Source organism: Helicoverpa armigera, chromosome 19, assembly GCF_030705265.1.
Source record: "Helicoverpa armigera isolate CAAS_96S chromosome 19, ASM3070526v1, whole genome shotgun sequence".
Lineage (NCBI taxonomy): Eukaryota > Metazoa > Arthropoda > Insecta > Lepidoptera > Noctuidae > Helicoverpa > Helicoverpa armigera.
In genome coordinates, this window is record NC_087138.1 from 4814115 (window position 1) to 4828386 (window position 14272).

General features: G+C 33.9%; 3 protein-coding genes across 12 annotated transcripts in view; 1 reads left to right on the forward strand and 2 right to left on the reverse strand.

Moving 5' to 3' along the window:
• Positions 1-14272, reverse strand: part of LOC110372955 (E3 ubiquitin-protein ligase goliath) — a 470889-nt gene that overhangs the window by 418610 nt on the left and 38007 nt on the right. The window lies entirely within an intron of this gene.
• LOC110372994 (transmembrane 7 superfamily member 3) lies at positions 1075-9798 on the reverse strand. Its single transcript, XM_064039412.1, has 9 exons — positions 9390-9798; positions 8685-9014; positions 7823-8076; positions 6570-6747; positions 5970-6137; positions 5497-5649; positions 4962-5228; positions 3344-3503; positions 1075-2433 (listed from the first exon to the last, which is right to left on the reverse strand). The coding sequence occupies exons 1-9, from the start codon at positions 9466-9468 to the stop codon at positions 2367-2369; spliced, it is 1656 nt and encodes a 551-aa protein (XP_063895482.1). The 5' UTR covers positions 9469-9798; the 3' UTR covers positions 1075-2366.
• Positions 10403-14272, forward strand: part of LOC110372993 (uncharacterized) — a 116861-nt gene continuing 112991 nt past the window's right edge. For 5 of the 6 annotated variants that reach the window (XM_021330064.3, XM_021330065.3, XM_021330071.3 and 2 more), the window contains exon 1: positions 10403-10682. In XM_021330064.3, coding sequence (XP_021185739.3) covers positions 10579-10682 — 104 coding nt within the window. In that variant the 5' untranslated portion in view covers positions 10403-10578. The remainder of the gene's footprint in view (positions 10683-14272) is intronic. The other variant, XM_021330067.3, reaches the window with a different exon arrangement.

The window sequence follows — 14272 nt, forward strand, 5'->3', positions numbered from 1 at the left end:
GGCTAATAAAGACGCATACAATATTATTAATAACCGTTGCGCAAATGGCGGGAGATGCAACCTTATTTCATGCGCAAAAGTTGCCAGTGTTGCCACCCTAAAAATAGTGTGAGGGAAATTATTCCGTTAAGTATATTTGGGCGGTATATATTAATTTTGTGTCGGTTAACTTTGTATAGCTGCACCCCACACATTGGATGGGGGACCGTGACAATAGGATGGGATTAAACGTGTTGTATTTGAGGTATTATAGTGATCTAAACGCTGAGGGATCCTAATACAGTGCGAGGCGAAATTATTTTTAATTGCAGAATTGTTGACAAACATTTTTAAATAATGTTTACGTAGTCCCCTTTATGTCTGAGAAAAATTACATTTCCCTGGCATCAATTCTATCTATACAGTTTCTGTAAAAAATTGCTTTTATTATAATTTCCCATTAATCATAATGTAACTTTTTGTTCCAGATTTAAGCAGAAGCAAAGCAACATATTTCTTACATTTACAGCGTTACAATCACACACACAAGTTCGCCTCATCATTACAACAACTTTAAGCGATACACAACTTTCTCAATCATCTAAAGAATAATACAATACACATTTCACTTACTATTCTAAGCACAGCATACGCCAATCCGATAAAATCATCCCCTACATGCAATACAATGGTTTTCCATCAAAAACACGCTGACAACGCCCTCTGTCGACGCAACTGGAGATTATCAACGCTTATAATTGGTTTACATTTCGTTTGTCTGTCTGTCCGTCCCCTATCTATTATATTGATGGTGAATGCGTTTGATTTGAATGGCTAATCTTGTGGGCACTGGCGGTATTCTGTCAGCTGGGCTTTTGGAATCATCAATTCAATTATTATTAGTTATTTTGCTGTTTTAATTAATTGTGGCAGATTATAATATGACATATACATATGTAGTTTGTGTATGCAATTTTTCAATATAGCAGTGTTATTTTATCTCTAGTCATTTCGGTACAGTCATGAAACATAGGGCATTATATATAACTATGTTCTAACGTTAGAAGGTCCGTTATGAGAATGAAACGAGACAAATAAAAAATTAAACAAAAATGTATTAGCGTTAAATGGGAATGTTTACACTTCTAGTCCACACTTACACATAAAATCACAAGATATACAGTCTTACAATATGTCTGGTTATATCATGATATGTTTTAAATATAAGTTTATGTTTGCTACAGTAATAAATTATGGAATTGGAAGAAGAAATTTAAGCTTATATCATATTAATAAGAAGGCGATTAACTGTTCAATTTGATACAATATTAAGCCCTTTTAATCGTCGAATTAATATTTTAAGTATACTAAGATTACACTAGAGTACAGAGTATAAATGGAAGAGTATTTTTTCACATATCTAAATATCATAATTTTGATTTTTATGCATTTAAATTTTAATTAGAAAAATGGACGTTGAAGCGAGCATTGCAAGGCATTCTTAAGTAAATATATTAGCATATTTTGGTGTATTCACTAATGACTAATTATTCTTAGAAAAGTAGTTTTCATTTTCACATAACCAGTCCTAAAAAATATTCTTTAACCACTATTCGGAAAATTCAGTCTCTATGCCACATACAAATCAGTAACGTTTTTGAGACTGGTTACATGTAAATGAGAAACGCTTAAAAATACGCAAAAATGGCCGAACAGCGTAAAACTAGACATATAAAATGTAATAACAATGAAGTTAGTATATCTTTGGAAATATGGCCAGTACATACGATTAGAAGATTAGTGTCAAAACATAACCCTTCTTTGCAGTTGGGTCTTATAACTAAAAGTCTGTATATTCTGTGGGAAGCGGTTTTGTTCATGAGATCTTTTTTTGCAATTTACGTAAGTTCAAAAACTATTTTATGAGCAAAAAGAACAGTTTAGTAAGACTAGTTATGTCGGCCTATTTGATGGTAATACGTAACCCTAACTCACTCTATGCATAACTAAAGGCGACCCGCCAACACATGTCGGTGACTTCAGATCAAAAAACCATATCGGATAGAACTAGCAATACAAGGTTGGTACGATTCGAACGACTGTTTAGGTTCAGGTCGCCAGACTGAATCGTTAGGTCGCCAGACTGAATCGTCAAGTCGCCAGACAAAATCGTCAGGCTGCCAGACAAAACCGTCAGGGCCCCAGACAGAATCGTCAGGCGGCCAGACGAAATCGTAAGGTCGCTAGACTGAATCGTCAAGTTGTCAGACTAAGTTTTTAAGTCGCCAGAGTGAGTTATCGGTTCATCAGGTTGGTAGGAAGGTCGCCCGGTAAGTATGGCAACCATGTTAATATTACCTTTACTTATTCAATTGTGATACGTGTACCTAAGCTAGTAGAGCAGTACGTTCGTTCTGTGCTCTTCTAGCAGGTATTGTGGGTGTTGCTCGTTCACTGAAATATACAGAAATAACAATTAATTATTATTTATTATCAAGAAGACCTACCAACTTATTCTAAACCCCCCAAAAGATTGCAATGCTTTGATTGTGGGGTGAATATATCCTACTATCCTACTAATATTATAAACGCGAAAGTTTGTATGTATGGATGTATGGATGTTTGTTACTCTTTCACGCAAAAACTACTGAATGGATTTTAATGAAACTTTACAATAATATAGCTTATACATCAGAATAACACATAGGCTACAATTTGTAAACATATTGTTCGAAATACTAAACCTGCGCAGACGAAGTCGCGGGCACCAGCTAGTACAAAAATATTTTTACTTATATTTTAGGTAGTTGTAAACTACTTATATAAAAGATCATTCCAGTACTCTTCGAATTATTAATTAGATTGTAATACTTGTTAAGATCAAGTGCGCATACGCATATATACTGGACAATCGACAAAATGAGTCACAAGTATGTATTAGTCAACTCATTAAAGTCTTGTTTTCAACGAATGATAATGCTGATGAATTTTAATAAAAAATAGACATCATGGCTAACAACTTAATGCATTTATTGACTGAAAAAAATTGGTAACAGACGTATAGACGAACAACTAAGTTATTCTTATAAAGGTTTATTTTTGAGGTCCCTAAACTGTGTATTGTGCACACAGTTTAACTATACTTATGTAAACATAATACTAGCTTTCGCAAGCGGTTTCACCCGCGTCACGAGGGATCTACTTCCCGCAGGTGGTTAAGAATTAGACTAAATGTTATTCTGATGTGTAAGCTATACTTTTAACAATTTCATCAAAATCCATCACACATACGCCCTCACAAACTTTCTCATAAAAAAATAAGTAGGATGCTTAGAATTTCTCAATATACAATAAGGTTCCTTACCGTCTCATGAAGTATTCAACAGCACCATACATAGTAGGTTCCATGCTAGGCCGGACAATCCTTGGAGGTGGAGGGAAAGGAGGTCTGCCTCTGTTATACCAGTGCTGAAAAGTGAACCCCAGTGTGGCCAATATCACCCATATTAGTGTAACCGTGAAATCTGCAAAAGAAAAAAGGTTAGGTTAAGTTTTGTCTTTGGTTAGATTGAGGCCGAACTTCAACAGAAAAAAATTGCAAAATTACTAAATTTACGTAAGTTTTGCTTTTTTAAAGTAAACAGTTGTTTTAAGAAAAATGGACATTCATGTTGTCAGTGAATTTTGGCCTAAAAGTGTAAGATTTTAATATCTTTTGTATGTTGAAAATTGCGAGTTTACGGTAATTAAAATCTGTGCCATGACTAACATACACATAAATAACAAACTAAAATTAGTACAGGAAATAACAAGATTTATCCTGAAATATTTTTAACAGTTGTAGGTTGAAACTTATGTAATTTTAGTACCAGCATCAAATGTTATTTTTGTAGTTTGTCCTTTTAAAGAGTAACAGTGAAATAAAAAGTCATGTCCCTACTTGTTTAATTTTACTATTGCTTTTCCACTGAAAACCATGGGGTTTTATCCGGGTCCCGAGCGAGTACCTACTTGTGAAGTACACAAGTACTTACAACAAACGAACCTCTTTCTTTTTGGGAAGTCTATCAATATTATAGCCCATACCCGTATACCCAATCTATACCCAATTTGTTTCTTCAACAATTTAGTGAAACATTAAGAATGACGTTATCATCAATATATCGCCGACTCTCTCTCAATGTGACTGTTTTATTATGAAAACACTTAATAGTCATAAATAAGTAATTCACCTATTTATCGTTTGCCTGCTAATCTGTTATTGCGAAACGATTAACTGACCTAGGATTATTAGGAAAGTTATGCGTTAGCGCATGATTCAATAGGTAGGTACTCTAACATAGAGTAGACTGCTAAATTACTTTTGTGTATGTTAATAATATTTTACTGTCAAGGAAATACGAGTATGATAAAGATGGAAATTACTTAGAATTAACAATAGTTAATCAATTGGTAATCCCTCTCCTTAACCAGTGGTCCACGTAGCAACATGCCATAAGTAGGTACTACCACAATCGACTCTAGTAAATCGAAACTCGAGGTACCTTTATAGTATCAAATTATAAAAAAATCAAAATAGTGTAAAGTATGAAATATGAAACAGCGAATTATTGAATAAGTACTTATATCTACCTAAATATACTTTTACAGCCAGTTTCTTCATCAAAAGTTAAAGCCAAAGTAAAAGTCAAAGTAATGTCTAAAGTAAAAGTAACGGTCAAATTCAATTTTCCTATTAGTTTTGCTGTCACTTTAGCCTTGAAAAAACGAATTTGACCGTTACTTTTACTTTAGACATTACTTTAACTTTTACTTTTGATGAAGAAACTGGCCGTAAGTATAAAATATCAATGCAAACTGATAACATCGAATTGGTGACTGTTTAAGGTCTGAATTCAACTCAGACTCTTTACGCTGTAAAGCAGTGACAAAACCCAACAAAAGTACTTCTAAAAGAAAAAAAGAAAATTTCACAAGCTTACCTCTCCATTCAAAAGGCGACGGTGCAGCCAAAATGGCCTTATTAAAATTTGGCACAACAGCTCTTCTGAACACATTGATCAGTATGAACTTCATATGTGATCCCAAGTAGTAGTCGATCGATAGCACGGCTGCGTACGCGCCGAGGATGGCACAGCATAGAATGTTAGCTGCGTAGCTTACTGAAACTACGGCTAATGCTGTTAGCATTACTACTAGTACGAAGATGCTCCAGAAATTGAAGTCCATTTCTAAGTAGATTTGGTGACCTAAAATTCAATTTTTGGATTTAGAATTTTAGAACATCAATGGAAACTAATCAACACAAGTCTCTTTATTTTGGGGCCAAAAATCTGGTCATTCAGGTCGTTTCCGTGTAAGCACGTTCCTTTCACCGTTTATAAGCCAAAGTATAAAAGACAATAGGCAGGTGATAATTTATCAATCTTACTAAGTCCTAAAAAGAGGCATAACATGATGGTAGTAAAAGTTACTTCAGAGATAAAATGTTAACTGTATTATCCCTTTAAGACTCACCTGGCAATCTATAGTAGAATATCGCGGCTAACAAAAAGCCCAAGTTCAAGGAAGGCAGAAGTACCGCAAGCACAGGTATGCCGTACAGCCACCAGAACAACCACCATATTGCTCCGAAGAATACTCCAGATAACGCCGCTGCTCCTAGCAGAGCTAAAACATCACTTCCTGCTTTATCTTACCTTACCTTTTAAGGGACTTTGAAGTGAGAAATGGAAATACTAAAAATAACTTAAAAAAAAGAAAGGCAAAAAGAAAATTTCTAATGTCAAAAACTACCGTCCGTAAGCAAAATTCACCATTAGGTAATAGGAACCGGGCATAAGAGAACACTTTACAAAAACAATTTCTTGTTGATAGAAATTGGGAATAAGAGAACATTTTGAATCATCATTACACTTTGAGAAAGCACTTGAATGTATTTTTACTTCAATAACGTCTTTAAAAAGGACACCAGCATAAAGGTTACTTACCAGGTTTATCAATGGAAGCTATCAAAGCTATCAGTATATAAGTTATAATGACACCACTGAAGAATCCAGCTAGGAACATCTCAGTCTTAAAGAATCGATGTCCAAAGAAGCAGACGAACAAACCAACAAATAACAGTGTTGCACACATTATTTGTGATAGCCAGTCATCTGAAAAATATGCTAGAATAAAATATGATCCCATACCGGTTTTCAGGAAATAGCATACTGGGCACACAATTTTTGGAGATCAGCCTATCGTCATAGAAATTATTGAGATGCAGATACTCTTTATGCAGGGTCGAATTCGGAATAGGATCTATGAGTGAATAAAATAGATGAAGGATGTTTCGATCCAAACCCAGTGCTTTCGCAAATATAAGTAGCGGGTCGCAACTAACTTCCGAGCTCAGGTTGGCACCTGTGGCCCATACTCCTCACGCACCTACATGGCTGTTGATACCTACTTATAAATGGTTTACCTATACGCAGTGGCTAGAGCGTTGTTCTGAGCCACCATCAAGTTATATATGAACGAATATGGCTGGAAGCTACATCTACCTATTTCTGAAAAGAATGTACATATACAAACATACAACTCACCAATCATCTCGCATCCGTCTTCAATAACATCGGCACATCCGTAACTATGGTTCGGCACGTAGACGGAGTACCGTGTCTCATTCTTAAGGACCCGCGTAGCAACAACGGCGTAAACTGCACCCGTGCCGGGATATGTGCTCAACATACGCCGAGTTTCTGGCCAGGAACTCATTGGGAGCTTTGAGAAGAAGAATTTGTAATGATTACCATCATCATCAGCCTTTATAGTGCTACTGCTGAACACAGGCCCCCTCTCACACGGAGAGCGATTGAGCGTTTATTAGTGTTGCAAAAAACCGTTTTTTTTTCTAGTGTGAAAAAAAACCTTGAAAAAAAAACAGATAAAAAACTGTTTTTTTTTTTCTGGGCCTTGTTTTTTTCAAGAGTATAATAACTCTAAAATTGTTAGGGCATTTACCGTTAAAGATTAATACTTAAGATTACATAATAGGTCTTAGGTTTATTCTTGAATCTACTGTACTTTTCTGATAAAACAGAACCAAATTTCATGAAAATATTGGCAACAACCATTGATATTAACTCAACGAAAGGGAAATTTTGAAAATTGAACTAAAAAGTAGGTTAGAAAAAAAAAACAAATTTAGAAAAAAAACAACGATGCAAAGTTTTTTTTCATGTTTTTTTTCAATAAAGTGAAAAAAAAAACGATTTGTTTTTTTTTCATTTTACATCACTAGCGTTTATCACCACGCTTGCCAATGTCGGTTGGTGATTTTAAATCAGTGATTTCAGACTTTATAGTCCTATTTTCTCGAGGTTTCCCTGGCTACCACGACTTTTATAAGAGTCTACCTATAGACCAAAGACGTTGTTCCGGTCCACAAAGAAATTTCAGCAAAAACCAGCAGGGCCCACCAGGGTCATGGAATGCCGGTTCTGCTGGATTGTTCGAAAGAGTTAAAGCGGCCTGGTACGTTAAAGGCCTACGAAGGAACATGATAGGTTTTAGTCAGTAAGAGTCTGACACACTCCCTCACGCTACTAACCCACAGCGGGAGGAGTCATTAGATGACTTCCCATAAAAAAAGTCTTACTATATAAAAAGATGTGTATGAAAATAGAATGGATAAAGAGTAACAAGCAGTTGTGCTTGTTACTCTTTAACGCGCGCCAAAAACTCGGCGTTTGTTGAAACGCCGAGTTTTTGGACAGGAGCTCATCTGGATGCACAAAAACAAAAGTATTTAAAACTCTTTTTGAGAAATCTGTTACAATTATAGGTATAAACTTACCAGTTTTCCATACTTCTTAATATTCTTGAGAGTCATCATTTTCCTGATGCCATCAAAATAAGTGTCGGCATAGAAATTCAAGTCAGGCAAGTACATCATATAGAACTCCATACTATTTATGAGAGGAACAATACAATCTGGATCCATGGCTGGTGGTGCTGCATCGATGAAGATGTAGTCAGGGTAGGTGAATGTTCGAATGAACGGGGATATCGGAACTGGAAACTCCATGTTACAACCCCCTGGTATCGGATCTGGAAATTGGGTGATAAATAATGTTGTGTTTCGGTTTTTGGATTAAACAGGTTCTATTTAAGACTGAATTTGTTTTTTTTAAGATCTAAGAGTCGCAAGCTGAAAAGTTAGACCAGACTACATATAGGAAAAACTATTGTTTGTCATAAACTCGTTAGATATTAATGGTACACTCAGAGTAAACAAATTAAATATTTGACAAGACCTAGAGTTTTATGATTGTTTGAAAGTAATAAATTAATTCGTAACAAGTTGTTAGAGTGCAGCAACTTTAAATAAACATTTGATGACTCATTTCAGTTCATTGACGATGACCTCAATTGTTTTAAAAACAATGTTGGTTGTGTGTGAAAACAAATGTTTAGTTTATATCTTCCTTTGGCTACTTATGTGGCCCTTTAAGTATGTGTAACATGAGGAGTTATTATATCTATTAATATTTTAACTAAATTAAATAAGTAAAGAACTCATTGTAGGAAGTCAATGATTGGGAGCTTATTTTTTTTTCTTCTGTTTTCTGTCTATCACTTGTTTCCTCACAAAATGTGGAACACCATTCTAACAGACAATAATTTCATACATATTACTAAACAAAGAAGCATCATACCGAATTCCTCATATCCATGAACGGAAATAAACACTCGGGCAGTCAAGTTCTTATTAGGATTAACTACATGAAATGTTTTCACTGATTTGACGAAGCTGACCAATCCCAGATTTGTTCCAAATACTCCTTGTTCACCGCTCGTATCATTTGTGTACAAAGAAATATTCAACAAATGGCTATGAGCCTGGAAGACGATGAAGTTCAAACTTTTGTTAATGTCGCTAAAGTTAACTTGTATGTGCGACTCTCCGTTTAGTGTTACGAAAGCTCCATAAAGTTCCTTGTTGTCATATGTAAGTGTAGCATTCAATGGTATTGTTATGTTTGCATCTGAAACAATGAAAACAGTGATTGGTACTAATATTGAGACAATAAGTGGGTACATTTTGTCACACCAATATCATACATACGAAAGTTTGTGTGTACATTTGTTACTTCATAACACAAAAAGGGCTGAATTTATATGAAGTATATATCTTTCAGAACTTATGACCTTGTAGAAGAAAGTAGGTATTACCTTTTGCTTAAAGTGCCAGTAGAATCAAAATAATAAAAAAATTGCAAATCAATACCTTAGTATGAACCTTTTAAGTAGGTGGGTAGGTACTTTTAGAATTCCTAACCTACATATTTTTTCCTTGTGAAGGTTACGGCTAATAATTGGTATTTTAGAAGTAGAAGATTATATCAATAAAAAGTATTTACCTTGTGTCGCAACAGAAGCCGCAAAATAAAGTAGGAAAAATGCAACGAAATTAAACTTATGACCTAAACTAGACCACATTATCACTTGTCTAGCTTAATAACGTATTTACAAAAATATTATCGATGATTTAGATTACAATAACACGAAAAAGTTTTTGAAATACAAATAATTATGTGAAACAGCTGATCATCTTGTCACTGTCACGTTCTGTTCAATCAACGTATTAACACGAATTGGTAATGGTTAAGATGTTTAAGGACAATGAACCGCTATGATAATATATGACACAATAATATAAATTCACATTTTGTCCTATGCTATCACAATCGAAATTCCGGCGAGGAAAAACAAAAACAACTTCGCAAATCCAATGACGGTCAGTTGACAATGACAGAAAACAACAGCAGGAAACGACCGACGAATGAAGTTTTGAACGATAATACGACTGACCTATATTTGCTGACCGAACCTTAATAGCGGTGGCACAGATAAATAATATGGCTTCTTCAGCACCGCGTTTTTTGAAATAAGTAGAAATGAAATCGCTTTTCTTCGAAGTCTTTGCTTAGAATGGTTGAAAAGATTATTTTGTCATTTCAAACCAAATTTTACATTAACATAACAGTAGAAATAGCTTCTAAATAAAGTAAATTATGAGAGATTTCTACAAAACACAATGAAGTTTTTACACCCAATCAAAAACATATCGTTGCTGTCCTGGGAAAGAGGAAAAGTAGATTACTATTAGAATAAAAATATTAAAAGTACTTTATTATTTTAGGATGCAGACATACCCATAAAAAGTATAATTTAAGGCAGTTAAAATATCGTACATATGCATTTCTTTTACGGCTATTTGTTTTCTTTTATTCTACATCAGTAATTACTCACAAAGTTTATTAAAATTGTACCTATATTTTTTTTTGTGAAAACTAACACCTACTAAGTTCGCGAAAAAGTGTACAAAACTTACGATCTTAGTTTGAAAAAGTCGTAAACGCCCGTAAGGTGGTTTCGTTCTCGATATCGATTCCTTCGCAGGCCGCTAGAGCGCACTCACGTCAAAATTCTCAAATATGGCGGCGCGATCAATGAAGTTGTAATGTGTAGTGAGTGAAGTCTAGTGTAAAAATTGAAATGATTGATTTTGGTGTTGTTTTTGTGTGTGGCTGTTAACATTAATGGGCCATGGGAAGAGGCCAAGAGTTATTAAACGCCGCCCGCGAAGGCGACAAGCGGACAGTGGAAAAAATACTCGGTCAAATAACTAATATAAGTGGACCATTTACAAGGTGGGTCCTGATTCATGTTTTATTGTTTAACTAGTAGATTAATACTGTTTTACGTAATATAGACGTACTAGGCTGTAACAGGGCTCATACCTGCGTGTAAGTAGGTTCAAAAATGGTTTGCAAATTGTTATCTTTGTATCAACAATGGTGTATTGTTATCATGTAGTTTTTTTATAATGTTTACGTGCTTATCGTCATTCCATAACATGCCATGATTTTTTACTCACTATTTATAATCATTATGGCATGTTTAATGTCCATTGAGGCACTGCTGCAGGTCATCAGTTTGTAACTCAGATATTACTTTTTAATTGCCCAAGTAAATGGCAAAGAGATACCACTATGCACAGGTTTTTAATCTTAATATTTATTGCATCTCAATAAGGTTGATAATTGCATGTCAGTCATGTGTGATAGCATGGGTTGGGATTTGAAAGAATTATCTTTGATAACAATGTTTAATCTCTTAAGATATCTTGATATTTTATGGCAATACTATGAAACTAAATACTATGCCCTAACTAGGTATGTAAAAATATTGAATTTTAACAATGAGTAATAAACTATTTTTACAAATTTTGTCATACTAAAAATGAATGAACAAACTACTGATAAGGGTGCTCAGATAATTGGCTACTAATCTATCTAATACAATCATTACAATAATTAATTGATATGTTCTTGAAAACAAAAAAAAAACAATATGCTTACCCAAATATATTCCAGAAAAAATTAAGGCATCAAAATCAATAATATTTTTTTTTTTTTCTAAAAAGTTAAAACTGGGGAATTTATCATGTTTTACAAATAGCTAGGTATTATTACATACATAGGTTTGTTTTGATTTATAAAACATTAAGTATACCAATTTTCCTTGTAGCCTTATGTGAAGCTACAACATCATGAGTATTATTTTATTATTTGAATCTAGAAAATTATCTTGCATAAAAGAAAAATGTACATTATTTACTGGTATTACATGTTTGGTAACAAGTTTGGTAGAATGTGTACCAATTATTAATTTTCATTTTGAAGAAATAAAGAATTCAATTTTGTACAATACTCAGTGCTTACTATCACTTGACTGGTTCTATCGATATTCCTTACTTTTCTGGTATAAATTCTCATTCAAGAAAAATATGTATTATTTTTAATAATTCAGAAACTCACAAAAACTCTGTACAATATGTCTAGCCATTATTGGAGTCATTACCGCTGTAGGCATTTAACACTCATGGCATGAATTTAACTACAATATGACCTGTTGATTGCTGAGGGAATTTTTACTAATATAATTTATTTATTTATTTATTCAGACAAACCAACAAAATATTTACAAAACAGTATATGTAGTTGCTTAGTTTCATTTGTATAATATAATAAAGGGGACACATTTTTGTATTGTGTGTGTGTACTCTAAAGGCTCCCAAAAGTACTAAACAGATTTGAATAGCTACATTATTTCTGAGTAACATAGGCTACATTTTATCCTGGTATGGGAAAAAAGTTCCCCTAGGAAGCTGGTGAGACTGTGGAAGAAACAGCTATCCCTATTATAAGGTAGTTTCCATGTAAACGTTATGCATTATCTGCAAATGTTCCCGTCTTATCTAAACACATGAATGTAATTCGAAAAGTAAATCTGAGATATGAGCTATGATAATATTACATAAGTAATATGCTGAAGAAAGTATATTAGTTATGTATTAAATTAATTCTGCTAAACTTTTTAGTTAAATCAATAATTTTCAACATTATTCGTAGGACTTTGCTCTCTGGCCGTTCATGTCGGTATAAAATCATTCTATTTATATAACATATCCATGTAAAACTGGTTATTATGAACAGTCATAACATTATCAACAGTTATTTAGTTTTATTATTTCTATGTCTTAATTTAATGACTCATTGAACATGATGCAAGTTTACAAATAATGTTCAGTAAGACAATATTTCAGTTGTGTCTTGGAGTTTTTTCCCAAATATTATTTGAGTTTTAAAATTAGAGCACAGTTCCTTTAACCTGCAGTTCAGGGTCATAACAGACATTACCAGTTCTACTGTCTGCCATGATTGGGTTGCGAGTTGTATTGTACAAATTATCAGTTACAATCATGCATCATCCTCCGAGCCTCAACTATGTTGGGGTCAGCTTCCAGTACGTTTCATATGCAAGTAAGTTTGTTACTGTTTTGAATGCACTGTATATTGTCTAGAAAATATTTCAAACTCATGGTATAGAAACAGTAGAGATCTGTTTCCATGTTTATATTTTTATATTTAAAGAAAAGTAAAACAGTTTTAATTTTCAAATTCCTTCCCTATTTGTTGGTAGCCAATAGGCTATGAGTAGCCGATACAAATAAGCAACCAAGTTTTTCCTGTAAGTCTGGCTTACTAAAAATGTATAAAGTAACAGGTAAAATCTAGCCAGAAGTCACCCAAAATACCAAATGCTATGCAAACACATGAATGCCAAGTTAAACGATAAAATATTTACATTGAATGATAAGAGAAAAAGCTACATTTCTAGATAAGAGTCGGTATCTATACTCGCAAAATACCCTAATAATATTAAAAACAGATGTTTACTTTTCGTAATGTGATAGCTCCAGAGCTGATAATGTTTATCGTACAGGCGCCTATGTACAGACGCTAGCACATCATGCTATTAGATCCTGTAAAATTTCACTAATAGATTTTTAACTGTTTCTCAACAATTTTAAGGTTCAATATCGATTGGGAAAATTTTACGGATTGGAGTGGCTCTATGTGCTCTATAAGGTACTAAAGTTGCAAGTTTTAAACAATAGCTGGGTTGTTAATATATATGTATAGGTTCCCTTGTTGATGAGGAAGACGAGTCAAGATTTCAGTATTATTATCAACACGGTTTCTAAGAGAAAGGGGGTTTGATGACAGAGGTCACTGAACCAAAAGGCGTGACTTTTTTTGCTATTGCTATAGGTAACGAAAGTTGAATTTAGGGTAATTATTACGATCGTTAATTCTTAATGTCTTACAGGAAACACATCCAGCTGTTCGTCTTTAAGTTCCAAAATGATAAATGTGCAAGAATAAATAATCGAAAATCATCTTCGCTCAGTTATCTATTTAAGGAAGTAGGATAAGTCAAACCATTAAAGTGAAGTGTTTGGCGGTTGGCCAGACGCCAATCGATGTTTGAGAAACGTACATTGAACTTTTGTCTTACTGTCTGCCTATATCTAATGCTGGAGTTAGGGTTAACACAGTTAACATAACAAGAAAATTGCGAATTACTACGGACATATTTTTTACATCGTCAAAAATAGAGAATTCATTTTGATCAATTATTGGATCCTGGCTTAAGAACCTTTAAACTCGAACAGTTGTTTTCTTTACTGCAATAAAACACGGTACACCCCTACACTCAAATTCTTTGTATGCAAAACACTCGAACCGGATACTGCAATTTTGGCAAGCAATAAAAATGCGCTCGAAACTGCACTTAGAACATGTGCGAATTATCAAACAGATGTCTTACGTTCATGTTTTGCAATTCCTAGCAAGAGCTTCCTATAGTTAGACCAAAATTGACAATCACCGTT

Bases quoted from the DNA above. Each gene is read 5' to 3' on its own strand.
- LOC110372994 (XM_064039412.1), bottom strand. From the start codon at position 9,468: ATGTGGTCTAGTTTAGGTCATAAGTTTAATTTCGTTGCATTTTTCCTA. The intron at 9,015-9,389 runs GTAAATACTTTT...TCATTGTTTCAG, and splicing joins GGCTTCTGTTGCGACACAAG to ATGCAAACATAACAATACCA. The intron at 6,748-7,822 runs GTAAGTTTATAC...TTCTTCTCAAAG, and splicing joins TTAAGAAGTATGGAAAACTG to CTCCCAATGAGTTCCTGGCC.